Here is a 24799-nt window from a genome sequence, read left to right as displayed (position 1 = left end):
AGCCCCGCCCCCTCCCATACCTCCCTCCTCTTCTATTACCAGCGTGGTCTCGTCTGGGGCACGTGTACTGGTGCGCCGAACAGAGTCTAGTGACGCATTGCAGCTACGAAGTCGCCAATCAGAGCTCTCAAATGAAAAGCTGGACATAGTTTCCTTCCGCAGCCCGCCCCCAAATTGTAAAGAAGTACCTTGTTGTAAAAGCCATTTATGAACCCTGGGGGCTTGATACGTCCAACCGCTGCTACCGGGTAAAAGGAGAAAACTTAAATATTATTTTTTTGACAAAACTTTTTATTGCCAAGTTGCGTGTCTGTACAATCCAAGTACATCGTCATTGCGACGTTGCTAGGGCGCGCAGCCTCGCTTGTGGGGCGGGGAAACCGGACACGCCGCGGAGTGATCTGGGGCGGAGATAGTCGTTTATGAAGAGCTGTTGGGAGCGCCTGCGTGCTAGTTGCGAGCTGAGCCTGCGAGTGGAGTAGTGGTGACATAAAATCTGAGGATTGACGCACACTCGCATCTTTGAAAATGGTGAGTTTTGGCGCCGGCAAATTTTTGTGTTGAGCGGCGAGCAAAGAAAATGTTTTCCAGCATATTCGTGCTTTAAATTTTATGGTATGGATTGGATTGTGCTACGGGCTCTTGGCGCGTGATGATTGCTAGCCGTTGGGGGCTGCATGCGAAGAATGGTTCACTTCGTAGCTGGACTGTCCAGGGGTTCTTGCGGTACGGGCGACGTTGTAGGATGCTATACTTAAAACGGCCATCGGGCGCGAGATGTCTGTGATATTATAGACTTGGTGGTCTCATTAGTTATTCTGCGTGTCGCCCGGTCCATGCATGTTAATGTTAGATGGCGATATGCCTATTAGCTGGTACTGAATGGCGTGCTAGTTGTACCACTGGTCTAGTTGGGTGAATATCTGAGAACCTGTTAAAAGCTGCCGCCGCACTGCGCTTGTCTTCAGGGCCCTAGGAAGGTGGGCCCGACGCATACCTGCCTGATGCTTGTTGGTACGCAGCTGTCTGATCTTGGACTGTCGCAAGACGCTAGTGTACCTTTATTTTCTTCGCAGTAGACTGTCTTTACAGTGAACTGGGTACCATGGGCAGATTCTCCTGTGTGCACCTCGCCTAACTGTAACAAGCCCTGGCACACCCTGTCAGATAACGGGCCGCCGCACTGCGGCTCCGGGATGCGCTCCCATTGGGGGAGCGCCGGTGGGAGGAGCGGAGCCGCCCCCTGCGCCTGAAAGGCTCCAGGGGCCGCCGTGTGCGCATCGCCGGGGGCATGGTTCGGTGAGGGCGGACTGGGAGCACTGGACTCGTCGCTGCGCGGCGCCGGAACCCCTTTCCTCCTCATTAGGACGCGAGCCAGGGGCCGCGCCCATTGCTTCTTAAGCGCTCGTGCGTCTGCTCGAAGCGAGTGATGACTCCTCTCAAGTAGAGGGGAGTGGCGGGGACTGTCACACGAAAATGTGAAGTATTGGGCTCAAGGCTACATGTGCTTGTATGATCAAGCAACTCCACCTAGCACCATATTTGGCATACTTGAGCAGAAGTCGGTTTCCATTAAAACTCAAAACTGGTCCTGTTTCATAAAACGAAAGTTTTCTTATGTGAACAGCTTTGTTCGTGCATTCTTTACTTTCGGTGAAGTTACCCGTGAGGGTCTCAAGGAGGTGGGGCGGCGGAAAGCAGACGGGCTGATCCGAAGAGCCACGTCTTGAGCTTCTTGAAGCTGGTGAGCTATGCGCTTTGTCTGAGGTGCAGGGGTAGGTTGTTCCAGCCCCTTGCTGCGAAGTATGTGAAGGACCTTATTCGGTGGTGGTTTTCTGGTGAAGGACCTTACGGCGGGCGTTTTTCATATGCATGTGATGGCGGTCAGTGCATTTGGAGGGGGTCTGGTAGGGTTGTGAAAGGAGACCCGGCCGTTTAGATAGGCGGGTCTGATGTTGTGAATGGGTTTGTAGGTGAGTAGCTTGAACATGTTTAAACCCTGTTCCTATTTTTCGGGACCGCTTGGGCTTGAAGACTAGTGTGGCGTGTCGTCGTTAAGAGACAGTCAAGTCTTGTACTTACAGCAATGAGTTCTACATAATTTAGGGGGATTATTCCCCCGATTACCCGTACGCTGGCCAGATCACTGCAACAATTCCACAATATAATCAATTAAGATGCCACAAATTGGGGCTCCCCGGGTTCGTTCTCGTGACATCAGCTGGGCTAAACTGTCTTGTGCAAGGAGCGTTGGATCTTTCAATGTTGCGCTCGGGGGATCGTTCCAGCCAATTCGCGCGAAATCTTAAGTCAGTGGGCTGTACCTCTCGGATTCTAAATGTGCGCTGCCGGTGGTGCGTGCACAAACGGCGGCGTGCTTGTCAGGCGGCTATGCTTTGTTTTTCTGTATATCGTTCATACGTGGCTACGTCGGGGGCTTTAGCTTTACCTTGGGTGGTCTAGTTATGCTGTCTTCTGATCGTGACTACAATAAAATGCGTTTACTTTAAAAAGTACGCCACCCGCAACATTTAAATTGAAAGGACATTCTGGGTCAGGGTGGTTGGATCAAGCCAGTTTAACTCCATTTGTAGTTTGTGCCTTCATTATGATATTGTGGGCTATTTCGTGTGTCTAGCGAGATACGTTTCTCAGAGCTCGAAGGTGGAGTGGCGTCTGTGAAAGGACCTGCGCCACCTTGGCTTCTGGTAACCCCGCCACAAAACACTTATTACGAGTCCATTTACCTCAAGCGCCCCCCCCTCATTGAAAAGCAGGGTTAACGTATGTGCTTGGGCAGGATGCCAATACTAACCGTAGATCTTTCTGTTCCTCGGTGAAGTTGTCTTCTCAACTAGAGGATTGACATTTAAAATGGTCGCCGTTCTAGTTGAATACTTGCGGTGTTCTTTTGGCACAGTAACATTTTTATTGGTTGAATATCGGCGCAATGTCACACACTTGGCTCAGCACAGTTTCTACTCAGTGATCCCGCCCCCCCCCTTCTGTATTTTAATTTAGATCGAAGTTTGTCAATCAATGATGGGTTCAAATAAGGGGGTGGCGAGGCTGAACAAAATGGAGTGCTGCCTTCACTAATCTTCACTCTGTTTGCGTTACAACACCAGTATATCCGCATTCCTTGAAACCCGAAATTGTTCTAGCTCTCCATGTGGCTAAAGAAAAACTGCGCGTCTGAGGCTTGTGGCACATGTCTAGGACGCCCGTATTTGAAGAGCGTTACTATCCTGCAGCTATACCATGCACGTTGGAGTGGTTGAATTTGTTTCTTCTCAATGCAGGTCTAGGTACTGCAGCAGGATGCATTCAATTTCCTTTGCGCCAATCCAGACTTGCGTTCTTTCACCTTTTTGCTTGCTTTATCTCTAACCGGATTCCTTGCTAGAGCTGGCTCAAGGCGTTATGACAGTGAATGGCTTTTCCATGGCAAATACCTGCTTCTTGGTGTAACATTGGATCGTGCGCTACTAGGTCTTAATCTTTGTCACTCCTTCCTGAAGTGACAAATGTAGTCGTCAATGGCTTACTTAGCACACCTCTACGTTCCAACTACGGCTTACGAGGGACTTTCAAATCTTTCCTCGGAATCAAGTCACTTAACATGATGGTGCATAACTATTCATGCCAGAATCTGCTAGCGATGGTGTACCTTCTTATTCTGCGTGTATTTAAGCATTGCTGTGCTTACCGTCTTAGGTGTAACATTCGCCTGGTTATAGTATTGTGGATGTGGTCAAGAAGCAGCAGGACGACATACATGCTTGAATTTAAAATGAAATCGCATGATCTAGTTTATGGAGTACAATGCTTTTTTGATTTTTCTAAGGATTTCAGGCCATGCTATCAAAATACTTTAAGCATATTGCCTGTGACACCACCTGATAAATGAGGGTGCTGGCAGGTCTAAATCCTTGGTAGGTCGTAGATCTAGTTACTATAACGCGCTTTTGTTTTGTAAAACTTACTGTACGCCTTGCACTGAAGTGATGGGGCAAGGACTGCAGTTTAACTGCACCTGCATTTAATGTACTACCAGATGTTAATACAAGCTTACCTGAACAGTTGGCCCTCCCCATGGTCTTCTCCATTGATTGCTCTATGACGTGACCGAATCATATTTATGTTTAAATAACCCCCACTTGCACCAAACATTTGGCTATTCTCTATGGCCCGCGATAGTTTCACTGTCCATTAGCAGCAGTAGTAGGCAGAGTGGTTGAGGTATGGCCACCATTGGCTTAGTTGCCATACATAGTAAAAGTTTCCTTAAGATGAGTCTACTCTAAAGGTTTAACGTGGATGGCGTAAGCATTCCGATGCAGTTTCTCTTTCAAATGAAGCAATTACTGGTAAATTACTATCTTCCACACTGGTGTTGATGGTATACGCCCAAGACTAGTGTTTAGCAAATAGTAAAGCCATACCGTGTCTTGTCACTAAGTAGTTACTAGATCAATTAGATTCTTGTGTTCTACAACGGGCTAATAGTTATTAGGCTGAAAGTCTAATGACGTAAAACAAGTTATTTGTGGAACTTTTAATAAATTACTATGCTTTGCTGTTCATGCTACTTAGAAGCCTCTTATTGTCCCATGGTTCTTGCACAAGAAATTGTGCAAGCTTGTGGTCCAATGCGTCGGAACCTCAAAAGAACACTATTTGGTGGCTAACATTTAATTCCTGGGACCCTGTTGAATTCCACCCACTTCTTTAAATACAAAGATTGGTCAGTTTCAGTGTCAGCCCAGTGACCATACTAATTTTGTAGAAGTCTGTGCCCGTTTCCTCCACAATTAATTCACTACTTGCGTTGTCTATAGTACTGCCAGCTAATCTCGAGTCTGTCACACAATGTAAACGCGAAATTGCCACAGAAAAATCATTTAACTTAACAATAACTACCATGTTCAGGGGCGATGCATCCATCCTACTTCATACAAGTCAAATATATTTCAAGGACCGCGAACGAGTCCTGAAGCAGTGAATACATATTTGCTATCACGTTATTGTAGAATTTGCAGTACAAACTAAATATAACTTTCAGACTTCATGTACAGAGAAGTGTTTACAGAAGTTAGCTCATCAGCAGGATTCTAAAACAAACTTACCCTATACCACAATACAAACCAACCAATGTAAAATCTGTCAAAGCTGTGTCCTGCTTTTTAGTTCATTAAGCTTGAAAGACTCATTGTTTTAATTTACAGCCGATTTGGTCCCATTACATTGACTTGTCATTCATTGACTTGTCATTCAATGTACACTATCTGTCTTGGTGCAATGTACGATCTTACCTAATATCGTCACTTATTCAAACACGTGGAATTCCCCCTATAGGCCAGACACAACACTTGGCAAATATATTAATCCCCAATGAATACCCCAAGTGCAGAAGATGCTAATCATGAAAAGCTAGGTTGTTTTAGGAAGGAAGGGGTAGGGTGTCGTGTACTGCTGATGGCAAGACACCTTTTACCCCAGGGCAGAGCTTTGACCGACTTCTCACATACGGAAGTTGAGTTGCTGAATATGTTGCGAAGCCCCCTCTCCACACACACACACAATGCAGATTATACCAGAATAACCATAACCTACATCCAATGTGTTTCTGATCAGTGTCTTCGGACTTTGAGAACCATTGCGTTTACATGGGAATTTCTCAATTTAGAAGACTAATCCTTATTATTTAAAATTATAACACATACACACACACACTCCTCAGACTAGGTTACGCTTTACTCTGGCAGCCGGTGTAGTTGGTTAACCCAACTGTCTCCTGCCTGTTACATTCAGGGCTCACTCTTGCATTTGTGAGACCCATGATCATGGGGTTGCAACTTCCATGTCTTTTGAGCTCTGGTGACGTGGCGCCATGTCAGTTATGCTTGGACTGTTAGCATTCATACTACTGTGGAAAAGAGGGAAGAGGAATCATGTCTGAATTAACCTCTTTCGTTGGCCGCGTGTGTGCTTGCCTTCAGCTTTGGCAGTAAACTTGCATTAGCCTACCCACCAGCAAAATTGGGGATCAGTTTTTGGATGAAAGGAGCGTTTATATTGTATTATCCCTTACATCCTTAAGGAGTAAACGCAGCATGGGCTTAGCCATTCTTTTAATGGCTTTCCAAAATGCCGATAGGCGTATCAAACTTCATTTTTCTCCTACTTGGATCTCCAACTCTTTTGGTAAATCCGTTTTGCACTGCTACGAAACTACTCGAGCTAGTTAGTCTGGTGATCATGTATGATAACGTGTTGCTTGCAAGTAAACTTTTAAGCCTAGTTAAAAGTCCAGTAACCACTAGGCCACTCAGCCACTTGTTTCATAATCACAGCCAGTAGTCCGTAGTCAAACTCCCTCTGGGCCTCTTCTCAGACTAATGGAGTCTCCAAGAGCAGAGACCTCTGCTGGACAAGTCATTTGGATCTCTTCTTAATGGAAACATTCTACAGTGGTTTCCAGCCTTTTATGTTTATAAGGGCTACGTTCAGCTGTACTCAGATCTAACTTTTAGTACAGTGACCACATCCCATCAGATTACATAAACAGCAGCCGTATGCAAGGTTACTACCAGTTATCTTGTTTGCCAGCAGTAATGTACAAAATGTCTGATGCCTCTATAGGTATACACTTTGTGAAGTCTCCCATATGTCACATAACTTAAGTCTGCAATATACACTCAATTCTGGTAAACGTGAATAAAAAGCTTATAAATTCAGTACGCTGCACTGCACATGGCAGGTTGCAGGAGAGGTAACAGTATATCACAAACTACTCACTGAAACCGGAGGGGCCCCATGTTCTTGGGGGAGGGGGATGTTCCCCCTCCAGTTATGCTACTGATTGCCACAGTAGTAGTTCCTGGCACGTTTAGGGGCTGTGCATAATTCCAACTCTTGCCCTCTCCCAACTTGGCCGTTTTTTGGATTGGTATGGGAGCTTCTAGTGTTGAGGATGTCAAACTCGTATAAACCTTGCATTGTTCAGAATGGTTGGCCTGGTTACATTGCCCAGCACTAGGTGTTGTGACACCATTGCATTTGAGTTTATTTGTGGATTATCACTGTAACCCGCCGTTGGCTCGGTCTAAAGTCTGTGGCCTGCAGTATAAACAAAGGTCATCCATAGTAAATCATAGACTCGCACCCTCCATAAAAGGTTCTCTGCTCGTATTTATTGGTCAGTTATATGGTGACTGACACTAAAACAATGAAAAATTGCTCTACAGGCACCTTTTGACATCAGCCATCCCATCACAATCTACCCACTCCAAAGCGAATACTCTCCTCAATTCCCTAGAGTGCCAGCTCATCTTGATTGAGCTTTCTTCTAGCTGCCCCTTTATTCATAATCCATGCCTCACCATTGGCAACCAAAAAAACGTACATTTCTATAAGTTACCTCTGATACTCCTTATAAGAACATTAAAGATATCATGACCTCAAACTAGTGGTTCTTCTACATAAAGATTCCTCCTTACCACAGTCAGCTTAGAAGACCACCAAGTTGGTCACTGGCAAGACTCCAATTGATGCTTAATTGTCACTCCTAATGCCAAAGTCAAAATTCCAGTGTAATAGCCTGAATCATCTCAACAAAACTCTGCCCCCGTTGCCCATATCTCAAGTAGAGAAATGCCTTTCTGGATAGAGTACAAGACATCCAGATGTTAGTTTGATAGTATTTGGTGTGTGCTCTGCGCATCATCCCCCTCAGGTGGGAAGCATGTTTTTACCTGTAATCTGTTAGTAATGTTCTGTGAATATTACTCTGTTGGGTTATGTTGCTATCCTGTTAGATTTTCAAGCTTGAGTGAGGTGTTAATTAAATCCCCACGAGAATCTGTACTGTGACCTTTGGGCTTACATCAGCAAGTTCATGTCAAAGCTAGGGCCATGGTTTAAAAAAAAAAAAAAGAGGGGAAAATGCGTTTAAAATACTGACTTCCATTTGAAATATTTCGTCACAGGGTAGTTTGAGGATTATGTATCCTTGGATATACTTTCCTTTAGCAGTACTATGTCTAAACATCTGTGCTCTATGATCATTGTAGTCCATGGAGCTGGGTCTTGCAAGACGGCTGCATTTCTTCCTGCCAAACCCAAGGCTCCGATGAAGCAAAAGCTGTGGCAGATTTAATTTGCCTTTATAGCTCATCGCCCCCTGGTTAGCTTCCTGTTATACTCTAGTACAGCAGTTTTGGACTTGTTTGGTGTCTGGACATATTTGTGCACAGTATTAGTTTCTGCCATCAAAACCTTAAAATTACTTTAGATTCATTTTTGAATATCCTTGCCACAAGATCTGCAACCTCTTCTGTCACTGTTTCGCCATACTGCCAGCTGGATGGTACCACTTTGTACCAGTAACGAGTTCCTGTTGCTAGATGTGACCGTGCAGGCTGTTTTTTATTCTTTGCATCCGATGTAGGTCTAAAGCTCTAAGGTGAAAATTTTGTATAGTTTCTCATGGTTGAGTATGTATTGAAACTCGAGGTGCTGGATTTGAAATCGGTGCCCTTGCTGGATCCCCACATGTCCTGTTCTTAGGTTCTCTGGACACTACCCTACAACCTGCATTATGTGCTCCATCGAGCCTGAAAGCCACTCGAGATGTGGGAGGGGCTAAGGTCTGGATCGCTGGTCAGTTCTTCCAATCCTTGGGTAAGTCTCCAGACAAGACTACCTCTAAGAATGTAGTCTCTGCAAGTGTTTCCACTCTTGCAACTGGTTGAAGGCTGTCAGTTTCACCCACTTTCATGATCTGGTCCTTGTCTTAGCAGCTGAGACTCCTTGGTTCAATTGGCTGACACTGCGAAGATGGTGGCTTTTCCAGTAGGTGATCCTTGACACATTTTGAGCTGCCCGAACTTTGTGGTGGGCTCTTCAACTGCTCCTAAGCGATTTCCCTCCCCTTGCAGCTGGGGCAACTACCTTAAACATATTTGTGTGGGATCTTTAAAGTCCTTAAGTGCTGCATTCATATACACTGTCTATATAGCACTGCATTACCACAGGGTGTTAGTTTGTACCTGCAAACTAGCCATTGGAGCACAGAACTTGCCTTACAAAAGATTGAATACCACAAAGAAGAAAAACAAGGACAGTAGTTCACGCACTGAACACGTGTAAAATCGGAATTGAATTTAAACTGCGCATAAATGTCAGGGCTACGAGATGAAAATTCCAAAGAATAATTCACAAGGCCTTAATTGTTAATATTGGTTGTGCTTATGGAGGCAGTTGCTTTTGTTGGAAAGGGTTTTTTTTATTTATTTTAAAACTATTGAGGGCCCTGAAGATTGCTCATACGGAGTTCATTGGCTCTACTCTGGGGCTTTTGCCAGAATTCAAATGCAGTGAAGGATGACTCTTAAGCCGCACACTCGGGCTGTTAGCCTGGATTCTCGGTGCAATAGCCTTAACATTTAAGTCAAATTTGTCGATCTGTCTTCCTCTCCTGGGGAATCTTTGAAGCATTGGCATATAAGGTTGCAGTGGTCTTGGAGTTCCAGTGCTGGTCTGGTGCTTCAGCCCCATGCTCCATGCTCCCCCTTAACAGTAGCTTCCCTTTCGTGAAGCTTGGGGTTTGGACCTGGTAGCCTGTGAGATGCCCTGGAGGATCACATGTTGATTGCATGCTACCACCGGACTGCTTCTGCTAAGGCAAAGGTTTAGCTTGCCAACACCTTACCAGGATCTAGTCGGACTTCTTCAGTCTTGTTGAGTCTAATACCTTCAGCCATGTTGGTTACCTAGATGTTGAAGGTGGCTGGTTGCGGATTGCAAGGTATGTGCCTTAGTCAGCCTTGTGTTGCATGCCTGACGTCTGCTTGCAGTGTATATATTTGGGGGAAATTGAAAAGTTTTTATGAACAGCCTTTTGGATCATTAGCTTCCTCTCTGAATGAGCAAGTGTTAACTTTTAAGGTAGATCTGAAGTGAGGTCTTAATTCATCTGACACAAAGCTAACTTATGGTGTGCAGGTGGTAATTTAAGGGCATGATTGTATTTGTTCCTCTGGATTTTCAGGAGAATGTTAGGATTTTCTTGAGGTTGTCCTTCAACAGGGTAACTGAATTCAGAGAGGAAGCCTATTCATTTTTGGTCTGCTTTTTGCAGAGCTACTGGGTGTTCTTTGGGGTAACATCCCCAGTAGTAAGGTCGTATCCCAAATGCATATATTTTGGGGTAGGGGAAGAAATCAAGCTCAGCCAACAACGCATTTGCAACTCTTTAAGAGTCACTGGATCCATTATTTATATACTTTTTTTCCACTGCTATAAAGGGGAGAAGGTGGGAATAACCGGGTCAGTCTTCCCAAGGCCCCTCCCTTGCTACCACCTCATAGCTGCAAATAACGGATTTGCTATTCTGCATTTGGTTGATGGAAGGCATGTCTTTGTAAATTGGGACTTCCACGGGGATAGTGGGCTCAGTGTTATGCCTTCTTTCTTGGTGCATTGCCAGAGATCCTGCATGCCGTCCCGCCCCCTTGTCAGGTGTAGCTGGTCTCATATTTGACGTGTTACATATTGTATTTGTAACTCTTAAAGGTGAGTAGCTCTTTGCTCGTCATGTTCCTTTGTCTGCTCGATCTAGCTTAGTAATTGTTTCTCTATTGAATATAGGGCAGCTGCAAATACTGTGACTGCAAGAAGCAGTCTACTGTAGCACCCTGTTTTGTCACTGACATTGTGTAAGCATCCTTCACATTGTATTTTCAGAACTTGTAGTTTGATCGTATGGGCTCTTTCTGGTATACTCCACTGCACCTAGAGACAAAAACCTTCTCCCACCGCTAGAGGGTGGTGGCGAACTCGCTGCTTTAAAGGCACTCTTGACTTTCTCTTGCCAGAGGGGGCATGCTTGGTCCTTGAACATAATCACCGGAATGATACAGATGTCAGCCTTGGCATGCCAATATGAAATAAAGTGTTATTTTCCCGAAACAGGACCTTACAGGCGTTATACTTCTATTTGACAGTGCCTTAAAGGTCAAAACACATCTGGTGCGAGGTCATGAACAAAGCTGGAAGCACTACTTTAAAGCGTCTTCAAATTAATCTTTAGTGGAGTCCTAACTAAATAGGTAGAATCTAACCAGTTGAGCATCGTGCGAGGTGAGATCTCGTCTGAAGTTTGAGATCACTGCATTTTGGTTGTCTCGAGTATACAATTTATCTAAGCATTGACTAAAGAGGGTTCCCCTTGTGACTGGGGATAACTTCAAGCAAATGGATACAAGATTATATGCTGAACAGCAGTCTATTTGAAACTGAGACAGTCATGACATAGGTAAAGTGTACCATTTGAGAAATCGGGATTAAGCAGGTGCATCTTCTAAAGATAAGTATTGAGATGAGTTGAAGTTCATGGTGGTGTGAATTGGAGACACCCACTGGAAGGGTTGGTTTTAACGGGTGCTATTCTTAGGACATAATGGTGGCTTAGAATAGGAATAACTTTCTTGACCAGTTTGTCCTTTAGTTAGCTGGTAGTACGATAATTTTGTAAACCAGTTCGGCTGCCAGTACAAACATTGCTTAGCCTGTATGAGTAGCTCAATACCAAACATGGTGCACGTTGTTTGATTGCAGTAGCTTTTCAATAATCTTGAAACAAAGTGGAGAGATGTACCTGCTACAGGGCACTGTGAGATAGAAAGGAGGGTTGGAAAATTGGTCTTGAGGTCTACCCTTTTAAACATTGTAACTGCTCTTTACTCCAATGCTCGCTATGGCTGCATTTGAGTTTTGGCTTTTACCATGAGACTCGGATATCAGCACTCAACTTTTTTTTGTGTATCTTTGGTTTTATATTACAATCATTAGTTAGTTATGTGGGTTGTATGTTGTGTATTTAATGAGTGCCTGACTCACAAGCGAGGGTATTATTGCACTGAAGCAGGTCCTGTATGGGCAGGGCCAAGTGAAGAGTAAGGCCTCCAGTTTCTTTTGGAATTAAAGAATTGAGGCGCTGGCCCTCATGTCAGGGGCCTGCTGTTCCAGGCTTTAGGAGAAAGGTATAAGGCATGACTTCCATCGGTGAGGAGTAAGTGTCTGGCTGAGTAGAAGTGTCTAAGATAGTGGAAGCGCATAGTTGAGGTATGTGGGGTCTGTTAGGCTTTGTATGTGTGCATGTGCAGTGCTAGTTTGAGGGTTTGGAGGCTGGGAGTGAGCCTTGCTGCTGAGTCCCATACCCCGCCCATGGTCTGGAAGTCTTCTGGTCAGTTTAGCATTGATTTCACCACAACACATTACTGTAGTCTAGCTTGCTGGTCATAAGAGCTTGGGTAACACTTCTGCAAGTGCTGGTGGAAAGCCATGGAATATGTGGTGGCAGGAGACAGACTGCTTTCACTTGGCTAGTCATGTGTTATGGCATCTTATTGGAGGGGGAGAATGAGATGGATATCAGCGTAGGATATGATGGTTCTGTGGGCATGGATAATGCTGAGTGGTGGTATGGGGGGTTTGAACAGGAGCTGAGTGAGGATCCTTGCAGAACTCCGAGGCGTTTGAGGGGACCAGGCTGACCAACTGAGTGCAGCCTGTATATAAGGAGCAAATCAGTTTAAGTACTGGTCCTTGAATTCTGGCTATGTTCATCTATTGGATAAGCATAGGGTGGGAAGTGGTTTCAAAAGCTGGGGAAAGATCCAGGAGGAGGCAGTGGTGTCACCTCTATCATTCAGATGTCGTCTGTGACTGGAATGCCAGTCTTTACATGATTGTGTCTGAATTCAGATTGAGTGGTGATTAGGAGGTGGTTGTCTATGTGCTAGGTGAATTAGCGGGGAAATGGGCCCAGCAGTGGGCTAGCCTCTTTAGGCTTGAGGGTTTCTTGAGTACTGCATTGTTTCCAGGCATCCATGTTGGTGTCTGAGATAGTTGTTCAGGATCGGTGTGAGGGATGCACTGGGTGCTCTGCCGTGTATGGAATGCACGGTCATTGCTGTTGAGTGGTGATGGAAGGCAAGGTGTTCATGTGGTCCTGCTGACATGACTGCACATTTTTAGCCATCATCTTGTGTTATTGAGTAACATTTTCTTGCTGGTGTCCATGTCTTGGAATGGAAATGCTTGAGTGCCACCTTCTGGTGTTGTGGTGGGTGGATGTAAGTCACTGTAGTGAGTTCAGTTAGTGACTGGGCTATCCTCGACCATCATTCCGCCATCCTGCGGTCTACCTTTCCGATTTAGGTGAGTAAACTGTTAATCACGATAGTAACTTAAGGATGCCTGCGACAGCTCATTGCTCTGTCGTATTCATCTTTCTTACTGCAGTGTGCAGATAATATAAATATTGTGGCTGAGTAGGATAGCGCTGAAGGTGGCAGGCATTTGTTCCACAACTCCATTTGCTGGCCACTTTAACAGTGTCCCATCAGTGGTACGTTTGCCCCAAATATTTTCTTTATTCGACAGTTAGCTATCGCACACGGTGCATCGTTATTAAAACCAGTTCAAAGCTTATAGAGCTGAATATCGTAAAACTACCTATGTATGCAGCCACCACTGTTGGCTTCATGTGGGGATTGATTGTACAGATTAGTATTTTGGCAAAACCTGCAGCTCGCTAGTTCTGAAAAAATAATTGAAGTGCCATTTCTTATTTGTTAGTAACCTGTAACTGTTTACATCTTTGTGCAGTGGCATTTCATTAAATGACTTAACGCGTTTTGCATTCTATACTGTAATATTTGCTACTCGGGCATGAAGAAATATAACCCTAAATGTGTGTGTTAGTACACGAGCCTACTAATCTCTTTTTTTTTTGTGTGCCTAAGCAGGCCGATCAACTGACAGAGGAACAGATTGCAGGTAAACCAACATTTTGAAAATTATTTAATATATACATTTCCGTAGTGAGTAACTGTAGATCGTCTTGCATTTGCCTAATGTACTGCCAGGTGTGCCAACACGTGTCCAGTTTAAATAACTTGATGCACGTAACACCTTTGCTGCATAACTCGGAGATTATAATTGTTTTTAGCTTATAGGTTTACTATTAAAACTGCTGCCCATGAAAGTGGGAAGTTACCTTGCACTTACAAATTCCAATTAACCACCTTTAAGGTGTCAGGTTTGTCTACGTAGTGTACCCATCCACCATACTGCTGAAACGTTAATGTGACTCCCAAGAAAGGTTTCCGTTTTATGCACTAGTGTCCTTTGCTGCTGAAGTGTTCGTATTGAATAAGCTTATGTTGTCAGTTACTGCGAGTAAGGCTAGTGCAATTTATCGGAGTCAACTAAACTTCACGTTTTGTTAATACGCTGCTTTACGGGTTAGAATTTTTATTCATAAAATTGCTACATTTACTTGCCCGTATGTATGATCGTGGTTTTCTCAATACCTCAAGCTTTGCTAACATGGCCTATTGATCTAACAGAATTCAAAGAAGCGTTTTCCTTGTTCGATAAAGACGGCGATGGTACGATAACAACAAAAGAATTGGGGACTGTAATGCGGTCACTTGGACAGAATCCAACGGAAGCAGAACTCCAGGATATGATCAATGAAGTAGATGCGGATGGTAAATAACTTAATGACAACTGTTCATTTTGGATGCAAATTATTAGCTGGAGAGTGCTCTTAACATTGAATGTTACCTTCTAGGCAATGGCACAATTGACTTTCCAGAGTTTCTTACAATGATGGCCAGGAAAATGAAAGATACAGACAGTGAAGAGGAAATAAGAGAAGCATTCCGTGTATTCGACAAGGTATGAAATCTTGTGTAATTAAGTGTTAATAAATGGTTCAGTCCACTTCCCTACTTAATTTCACTAGTTCGACTTAAATGTTCCTTTACTTGGTTAGTTCTTCACTTAATTTGAAGACTTCACTATTTCTAAACTGCGAAGTATGCAAAACCGTACCCAACTTGATATAGGTGATTACTTAGTATGTGCATTTTTACATCTTGTAGTGATGGTTTTGCAGTAGTAGACTACCCAAGTCGCTCCTCCATATCCTTTTGAACCAGGCCGGTTTTCCTAAATTGTAAAAAAGACAGCTGCAATTTATTATAATAGCAATTTAAGACAGGTTTGCTGATAAACTGCCTCCGCCATCTTGGAATGGTACTAAAAAAAAAGCCAGTGTCACCCTCTGCGCTCTGGTAGTATTTTGTAGTATGCTATACCAGACCTAGAAAAATCATAATGGTATTAGACCTGTATGTCTAGTAGCTTGAATAATCTACTCAACCTAACTAATACTTGACCCAGTAACTGGTTTCAAATTGTGTGATCCTAGGCAAATGTATTTTACAGTCTCCTTTCTTTGCTCTCACATGAGCACCTTCAGGTGAGAGTTCAGGGATTATGTGTAAAAATAAAAATAAACCTTGTTTGATTAAATACACTAAACGCTTGCTCCATGTATAATATAGCCCCCCCCCCCCCCCCTTAAAAAACGTACACATGATCCATGCATGACTTGCCTCTTACTTTAATAATCTCTTTGCCATCAGAGCAGGAGTGTTTCTTTGTTGGTTTAAACACTCACTTTTAATAAATGGATTACTGAAGCATGATGTGGTAGCTAGCGCACGGTCATTTACAAACAGTACATTTCCAAGAAATGTCAAAAAATCTTCCCACTAACTTGCAGCTTTACTAGTAAACCATATAGTGTATTAACAATCTGAACACTGCGTTTCAGAAGACATTTATCATTTGCACATCACTAAAGTGTTCCTGACTCAACACACATGTAGAAAAAATGGTCTTTCACAGCTGCTGAGATATATTTTGAAATGTTTGTAAAGTTGACTTGTATGAATGTTGTGTTAGGAAAAACCGGATACCAAAAGCCTTTCATTTCACATAGGTCAGACAGGTCGCCTTACAAAATCCTGGATCTCTGCAGTCACAAGGAAAAGTGTTTGCATTGCAAGAAGATTAACTTTTGACCTCTGGCTCTGAACACAGAGCAGATGTGACCAGAATAAAATTTAAAGGCGTCTTAATTGCTGAATCTTTTTGACTGAACAGAACACCACTTCTTTGTCCACCACCAGAAGGGCCATAGTGAGAGTAGCTTCCAGGCCTGTATACAGTAGTGTCTACTGTGCTTCATGGCTAGAACGAATTAAGCGGTGTGACACAGCCAGCATTATTTTACGTTAAAGCACCCGAGTAGTGTCATGGAACTCTTTATTCTTTGCTGTGTGGTCCCCATCTATCCCCTTTCGGGTGTTATCTCCTTTCCCTCCCTCTGTTGCCTTGTTCCAATCAAGTTTCCAGTTTATTTTATGACCGTTTTACATTGCACGAGTGCAATGTTTAACAAACTGGGGAGTGATTTGGGACAAGGCAACATAGATGGCAAGAAAAGAGAAGGGCAGAGAAAGAGGATAGGTGAAAGTGGTTATGGGGAACACTGACAACAGAAGGTGGAAAGGAGGGAACTGTGAAAGGGACACCAAGGGGAGAGAAGTACTCGAGGGAGACTGCTGAATATTGTAGTGTGAGGGAGGGGGGTTAATGTGCTGGAGGTGGCACAAACGCTCTAAGAATGCAATGAGTTTCCATGAAGGACACCATGATAACAGTGAGCGGCTTGCAAGGACACCCCCCCCCCCCCCCCAAAAAGAAACACATCCCATCAGGTAAAGGTCTCGGGTAAGACTGAGAAATAGCTGCTGCATCAGGTGCTCAGGTTAAAGAAAACTGAGGCCGATCAGGAGAAATCCTAAAAGCTGTGTCAAATGCACTCCATTATCCAATCTGATATTGAGACACTGGCCGTTGACCTGCTGTGACACTTGTTTTCCAGGATATTTCAATCCGCATGTTGGCAGTTTTCCACCCTGACTGCTGTTTTAACGTCACTTAAGAATACTGCCGCTCTATGTAGGAACAGATAAAAACTTCTGCATAGTTGAGATGAAAGCCGCTCATTGCGCCATGCGAGATCTGTCACTTCTTGCCCTCGTGCTGCAAGTGCTGGTACATGCAGCCTCTCGAGTAATAAACTATACACATCTGCTAAACTAACGGGGTGGAAATTTCACCCAAATTAATTCACTTCATCTTTTGAACTTAAGCCTTTTGAAGCTTCTAAAAGACTCCATGGCATAAGCATTTGACTAGTAGATGTTCAAGCAGCAACATAACTTTTTTGGAAACTTTTAAATACATGTTTATATCCAAGATATCTTTAGTATGTACTGCTTGCTGCACATCGGATAATGTCAACTGTAATTGCCTAATTTGATGTCCTATTTGTTTGAAGTTTTCCTTAAAATTCTTACGATTTGACCTCCTGAACCAGATTACACATTTCCAACCACCTCGCCTTTGCTGCCCCGCAACTTACGACTTAAAATTGTTATCTTATTGGGGGCACCTTTTTAATTATTCGGGTTGCATGGAAGATAGTATTTGTGGCTTTAGCTTCATTGTGCAGTAGGCTACAAGTAATACCAGTGGAAGGTAATGATGGTGGCTACTCACCTTCACTTTCTGTCAAATAGTCGTTACCTTCTATATTTTGAAACTGCCTATCTTTTGTTAATCAGGTGTTCACGAAACCAAGTTGAAGTGAATAAGAACTGCTTTAACCACTTTAAGCTCACCAGGACATGGTTGCTTTTGCAAAGTGTCAGCAAACATATCTAATTATTTAATGCAGTGACCCATCTTACTTGAAGAGGTAAGCTTGTGCACACAGAGGGTTATATTAACACCCTCAACAGTTCAGCCCCTTCGAACCCAGTACAGACCAGCTTACCAGCATCAGTACGGTTGGCCACCTTCAGTGGCTTATACCAAACAAGGCCCTCGCTGAAAGCCTCCCAGAGTAGATACAGGTTGTGAACTCTGATCTACACTGGGTGCTGGTTTACAGACGCCAACATCCTGTGGGTGTGACTAGCCCCGTTTTCACAGGGAATAGGCTTCCATGCCTGATTCCTCCTTGTATGAAAGAAAACTGGGGCATGGAGGCCATCCTGGGCTTGAGAAAACTGAACAAATTCCTACGCAAGCAATTATTTCAGATGGTCACCCTCTGATATCCTGCACTTCCTAAACCGATTTCGGGACTGCTCTACTTGCAAGATACAATTCGACATCCCAAACATAGAACGCTTCCTAGAGTCATTGTAGCTGATACCCATTACCAACTCAGTCCTCCCATGCGGACTCAAGTCGACACCTTGCATTTTCACCAAGTGCCTGGCACCAGGAGCAGCCACTCTCCGAAACCAAGGTCAAGTGTTTCCCTATTTGACGAACGGCTACCCAAAACCCCTGTTTCACAAACTGGGTCTCACTGTCTTTTCAGAAATCTGCAATTATTCCAAAACAAATGTTACTAGAATCTATACTAAATACAGAACAGGGCAGATTTCTCTCGGGACAGCCAACACAAGCTAAGAACTCTGGCAGTCAAAATAACGAAGGTCCACTTCAGTTCAACTGAACAAGTTGTTTCTAGGCATGTTGTCTTCTGCAATGAGTCTAGTACCTTTCACACAGTTGAAAATGAGACCATTGCAGAAGCAGTGGTTCCACACAAGGATCGTTTAACATAGTCACTCCAAACACGGAGACCCTAGCATGGTGGTCCCAGGCTTCTTGTCAAAGGTCCTCCCGTTAATGCCTCAGATTCCCACTTCTGTCATAACAGATGACTCTACAAGCCTGGGGTAGCCATCTGCATGACCTCTGGATTCTGGGAAAGTGGTCACCACAAACAAAAGCCATGCACATCAAGAGATTGGGGTTGAAAGATGTTTTGCTCACTCCACAGGCTTTTTCCCCCTGAGGATAGCAGGCTCCTCAGTGCTGTTTCATGCGGACAGCACAACCAGCATGCTTTACATTAAGGGTAGACGCTAATGCTCTCCCAAAAAGCCCAGTATCTGTGAAATTAGCTCACAATTCACCAGCTATTACTGATAGCCTAGCACTTCTCAAGTCAGCAACACTCTAGTGGACACGCTTAGCAGGGCAAAAGACAGTTGCCACAAGTGGGAACTAGATCAAATGAAGCTAAACAAGATATTTTCGCGCAGGGCCACACCAGTATTCTGTCTCATTGAGACAGACAAGGACACCAAATGCCAGTTTTATGCCAGTTGATATCTGCTCCCAGGGTTATTGGGGAATGCCCTTAATCAGATCTGGATTTGTGCACACTCCCCCTTTCCTCCTGTATCCAAGGTGCTCAGGGAAGTGAGAAGAGAACACTTGCCTAATCCTGATTGCACCCAGATGGCACTGGCAGCACTGGTTTATAGGGCTCCTGTTGTAGGAATGCAATCTTATTCACTTCCTGGCAATGCTGAAATTGTTGATCATGAACCAGGCTCTGCATCTGGAACCAGCCTCTCCCTTTGTGTGCCTGGCTTCTGAATTCAATGACTTCAAGGGCCTAGACATTACCCAGGAGTGTAGGGATATCCTTGTAAGAGCGGAATTGGCAAACCAAACATTCAGGGTAAAATGAAAATGATTCTGCGGTTGGTGTCCAGTCTAGCCTGCACCCTTTGAAAGTATCACCTGGGCAGATTACTGCCATATCTCCCCCAGCTGACTAAATCTGTATTAGTGCAATACTGTCAAGGTTCACCTTGCAGCATCTCAAGATAGACGTTCCTTTCTTTGCTCACCAAGGATAATAAAACAATTAATGAAGCCTATTCAAAGCTTTTCCTCTGATCTAGGCTCTTCCTCCAGAATGGCATCCCAATATCATTCTCTTCCAGCTAATGAAACCACCATTCAAATCCATTCCCAAAGCAATTAAGTTCCTAACATGGAAGGTGGTATTACTATTGCCTCACCTCAGCAAATATGAAATTCAGGCCATCACAATGCAGGAACCTTTTCGTGTTTCACTGACCATTATGTACTATTCAGAACAAACCCATAACTCTTAGACAAGGTCCCATCTCCGTTTCATATCAATGAGCCCATCACAATGTGCTCTTCCCCAAAACGATCAATTTCAGGTGCATAAATCTCTCCAGACGCTGGACGTCAAGCGGTGCCTCGTTTTATTTTGCATTGTACGCAGCAAAAACGTAAAACAAGCTCAATATGTATGGTCAAACTCAACAAGGTGCTTCAATCACAAAGGCAGCTATTGCAAGACCGATTTCTACTGTCGTCCAGTTTTGCCGTTCATAGGTGGGCAAACCACTCACAGCTAGGGCTAAAGCACACAAGGGCAGTGCCCACTTCGACTGCTTTTTGCAGGCATACCATTGGAGAAAACTTGCTGTGCTGCACCGTGGAAAAGCATTCACACGTTCATGCAGCAATGTTGCCTAGAATCGCTGCACTATAGTGATGCAGCAGTAGTTCAAGTATCGTTACATCACAAGTGCTCCATCGCAGTTATCTCTGTGGGCGTGTAACCACGCCCATGTTATGCCTGACTGGTTTGTGGGCCTGCCTTTTAAAATTCACTTGCTTTCATTAGTGAAAGGCATGCATATGTCGTGCCTTTTCTGGTGTCTAGCCCTCATCGAGTGCATCGGCCAACATCTGAAAACTTAGGTGGCTCGATGGTTTCAGCCTGGTTTATGCACTATTCTACGCAGCGTGATCGCGTGTTTTTTTTGTTTGTTTTTTTTTTCCTCAATTTCGGCGCAATTGCGCGGTTTTTACATAGTGCGAGCACGCTCTTATTTTCGTTTCCTTTCAATTTGTGTGGCAAAAGTCCGGTTAGAAGTTTATAAAGCTAATAGCTCTAACTCGAGCAGATGCGTTTTTTTTTGCCTTTACATTTTCTACTTCTGAGCAAAGCCTAGTTTTAAATCGCTTGGTATGTTTGCTTTGATCCCATTTATCTTTACAAGTTAGCACTGTTTCAAAAGCCACCGTAGCTAATCTTATACTGCCAACATCTGCATTCATTCACATATACCTTCTAAAAATAAAAAACTTCTATTTGATCTACCACAGTGGAACTGGAGAAAATGCTTTTTTTTTTTCTTTTTTCTTTTTTCCCTCAAGTGCAAGACTAACCCCAACAATGGGAGTAAAAAAAATCCTAGGTTCTGGAGTACCGTGCTGCCTGGTGTAAAGCACTGCGGGTAGTAAGTGCAATATCAATGCAAATACAGTACACTTTTTTTTTTTTATAACCCAACACTGTTAAACTCAGCAGTTGGGAAGTTGAACTATGGGTCACGTCCATCACTGTACTACTCCACAAAAAAAGTAAAATTAAACAATGGATAGGTAAGCTGGAAAGTAAAAAATGACTCACTGAACTGTGATGCGTGTAACAGCAGTACATTTAACGTTGCAGGTGACCTTTTCACTTGCTCCAACCCGTCTCAACAGGGTGTAGTGCGACCTAAAAATCAAGCTGTGGTCTTTGTGATTTTTTTTTTTGATTTTTTTTTTTTTGATTTTTTTTTTTTTGATTTTCCCTTCGTACCTTTCGCCCACCGGAACTGCTGTAGTTTGTGGTGCACGCTGAAGTTTGGTATAGTTTTAGAACAAAGTCTACATATTCCATAGCACAAGATGGTTAGAAAATGTAAACCCTTTTTAATCGTGCTACTTTGTCAGCCACGCCAATAAAGTACGATGGGACTCATTTAAATCGGATGTTCGTGCTGATGGAAACATGTTAAGCTGCAGCAGTTTGTTGCAAGCTTGTATTTTTTTTAGGGTTGCATGCGTTAGGAACGCAGAAGAGCACATGTCCACTTGGGAGAAAAGGATCTAATTTGAGGTGGCTCCGTGTCCTTGTGAATAGTTTAGAGGAACTTGATCACAAGGCATTTGCCCGCCTTAAACTGGAATATAAAGAGCAAGCACCCGATGGCAGGGGAAAGCACATCATTGACTAAAATTAATTTAAAGGTGTTCCCATTTAAAAGGGTCTTTCAAGCAGAACTAGCAACTTTATTTCCTACTCACGCAGAGGCTTCTCAGCAAAGATTATACATCAACAAACCGAAAATCGGTCAATTTTCTTAAACTGATGGTATACTAATCCTATCATGGTCGCTAGTGAAGGGCATTTCCTTTGTATATTTAAATGCTCGCGGTCTGGCTGTTGTGCAGTATACTGTGATTTGTGGTCTTTAATCCTTGTGCTTGGCTTATCAAACTTTCCATATTTAGTTATTGCTCTTGCACAGCTCTCCTAAACGACTTCAAGTGTAGACGCCTTTACTCACTATATGCACGTCCTAACATGCCAGGGACTACTGGCGTAAGCCTTTGCTACAAAAATGTTTCTCTTCTGACTTTGCAACGATTCAGCCTGACGTATTGGCTTTGCCATTCCTTACCAGATGTGTCTTACTAACTGTCCTAACTGAAAACAGTACTTTGTTTATAACGTCTCCTTGCAGACGTTGATTCTATTGTGCATTTTGCCAGCGTGTTCTGATTATTAAATATAAACTCCGTGTTCATCTGGCACTTTTCTCTTGTGTATATACAAATATGGGGTATCAGAGTTTGTCTTGCTGCTCTGTCGAATTTAGGAAATTCACAATGTATGGCTAACCCTGTCTAGCCTTGTGTAGCATCAGGGTGGCCTTGTCTGTTAAGCTCTGACTTGTTGGTGCTTACACATTTCTAATCTTAACTATATTTACCCCCCAATCAATATTTTAGGATGGAAATGGCTACATCAGTGCTGCAGAGCTTCGTCATGTGATGACCAACCTGGGGGAGAAGTTAACTGATGAAGAAGTTGATGAAATGATTAGGGAAGCAGATATTGATGGTGATGGGCAAGTAAATTATGAAGGTAATGTTTGTTTTAAACATTTTTTGTTATGACTTGCTATATAGTTAACCAATTTATTCTGTAACCAGGTGATGGAACTGCTGGATACGGTAAAGTTTAGTTTCCACGACCTGCAGTTTAGGTTTGCGTGTCATGTCGTCTCTTTGTTTGCCTAGCAGCTAATCGGGAGTGGCTTAAATATCAATCATTTACGCAAGTTTTGTCCCGTTGCATGTAACAAGTCAGATGTTAAACTGTTATGACCAGATGTAGTCATTCTCATTGGGCCACTTTTCGAGTCCTCTTGCACTGCCCTCTACATGACTAAAATGGGACGGGTGACTTGCACCTCGCCTTGAACAACATCGGAGTTCATCCAGTGTTACCGTCCAGGTTTTTTGTCATTTAAACAGTGTAATGCAGGTCGGTGTCCACTCTTTAAATAAAAAAAAGTGGTGGCATACTTAATCTTTGCTTCACCTCGTTTGTAGGAGGCTGTCTGGTTGTATCTTTAATACCTTCAGCACCGTGCAGGGGGAAACACAGCCTCCTGGGGGTGTGGAATACATCCACACCAAAATAAGCAGGTTTCTGTGGCCTGATCCGACCACATTTGAGTGTGCATCCATTTGAGTTGCATGGTAGAGCATGTTTCGAGGCGATTTGAAAATCTTAGCTTTGTGTTAAGGACGTTGCTGTTGTGGTGGTGGTCACCTGTCTACTATAAAGATCCAGTCTCAACCTAGCTATTTAGTACCGGAGCTCCCAGAGTTTGGTCTTCCTATACTCCCAGTATGCGCCTCTACACTTGGCTGTTACCCATACAGGGTGGGTTTATCTGCCTCGTGCAGTAAAGGATTTGACCACCAGTGCATCACAATATAGACCATCTCCGTACGAGGTATTTGCTAGCCTTTACGTAAGGCAGTTTTAGTAGACACATGTTTACACGTGACTCCCATTGTTTTGCAACAAAAGAACATATGTCACTTAAAATGCATGTGCTGAAAGCCTTCATGAAGGGGCCTAAGAGAAGAATTCTCAACCCCATGTGGAGTAACACCGTAGTTTCACAGGCCTCATTGGTCCACCCATTGAACCCATTCCACCCCTGTAACTTGCAATTTCTCCAGTATTTAATTTTTTCACAGATTTACATGCTTGAATCTTCACCATCGTTTAGGTGGCAGTCCCACAGTATTTATTTATAATTAAAATAAAAAGTGGCAAACCCCATCAGATTGTATACCAATCCACAGCATTAAGGAGAACAAACCCTTAATGAATAAGGGAGCAACCCTTGCCTCATTCTTCTCCAGAGCCACCACACCTCTAATTTCTAGCCATTCCTTCCGTGAAAAGGAATCTCCCTGAGCCCTTACTCAGTTCAGTTGAACTTTTTCAATCTATAGAATCTTAATCTGCTGGTATCTTATTCTGACAGAAATCCAGCATGTCGGGGTGATAAAGGTTAATTCAGGCCTTGTATGTCTTGTGGTAAGAAGGCTGTTTACTGAGTCAGGAGTGTCTGTATTGTTTATACCCTGATCACATACTCAGACTGCGTATATTGCAGGAATTGTGTTTTTTTTTTTTTTTTTTTTTTTGTCTACCGAAGCAGGGTTTCTCTTTAGGCTTAAAAAGAAACTACAGAAAGTAGTATCTGGAGAGGAAGTCTCACTTCTAGAGACAAACTAAGGAATTTAGTGTGGAGCCCCGTAAATTATCAAAAGGGACAGAGAAAAGACTGGGTAACAGGAGCTTGGATCAGGAGAAGTATGGTCACAACAGCAACTCCAGGGTCGTCTAAACAAAAGAAATCAAGGTCTGAACCTTAGAATACTTTTTGAAGCTGCTTGGATCTCTACAGATATCAAAAAGTCTATCTCAGATCCTCTTCACAGCTCACACAAGTTGATGGCGTGCTTGCTCTGGTGCATTGGCAAACTCCAGCAACCTTTCTTCGGGGTCCACCAGGATCAGATGGTCCTCAAAACAAATCCCCAAATTCTGCCACGGTGGTTTCACTTGTCTACATTAGACCATTAAGTT

General features: G+C 43.5%; 1 protein-coding gene across 2 annotated transcripts in view; it reads left to right on the top strand.

Moving 5' to 3' along the window:
• Positions 1-394: 394 nt before the first annotated feature.
• Positions 395-24799, top strand: part of CALM2 (calmodulin 2) — a 34302-nt gene continuing 9897 nt past the window's right edge. Inside the window, exons 1-5 of one of the 2 annotated variants that reach the window (XM_069234034.1) lie at positions 395-531; positions 13818-13848; positions 14421-14564; positions 14648-14754; positions 22633-22768. In XM_069234034.1, coding sequence (XP_069090135.1) covers positions 529-531; positions 13818-13848; positions 14421-14564; positions 14648-14754; positions 22633-22768 — 421 coding nt within the window. In that variant the 5' untranslated portion in view covers positions 395-528. Of the gene's footprint in view, positions 532-13814; positions 13849-14420; positions 14565-14647; positions 14755-22632; positions 22769-24799 lie in introns of both variants that reach the window. The other variant, XM_069234033.1, reaches the window with a different exon arrangement.

The sequence above is a fragment of the Pleurodeles waltl genome, chromosome 5, assembly GCF_031143425.1.
Source record: "Pleurodeles waltl isolate 20211129_DDA chromosome 5, aPleWal1.hap1.20221129, whole genome shotgun sequence".
Classification (NCBI taxonomy): Eukaryota; Metazoa; Chordata; class Amphibia; order Caudata; family Salamandridae; genus Pleurodeles; species Pleurodeles waltl.
The sequence above is the reverse complement of the archived record's forward strand: the minus strand, read 5'-3'. Positions and strand labels throughout refer to the sequence as shown.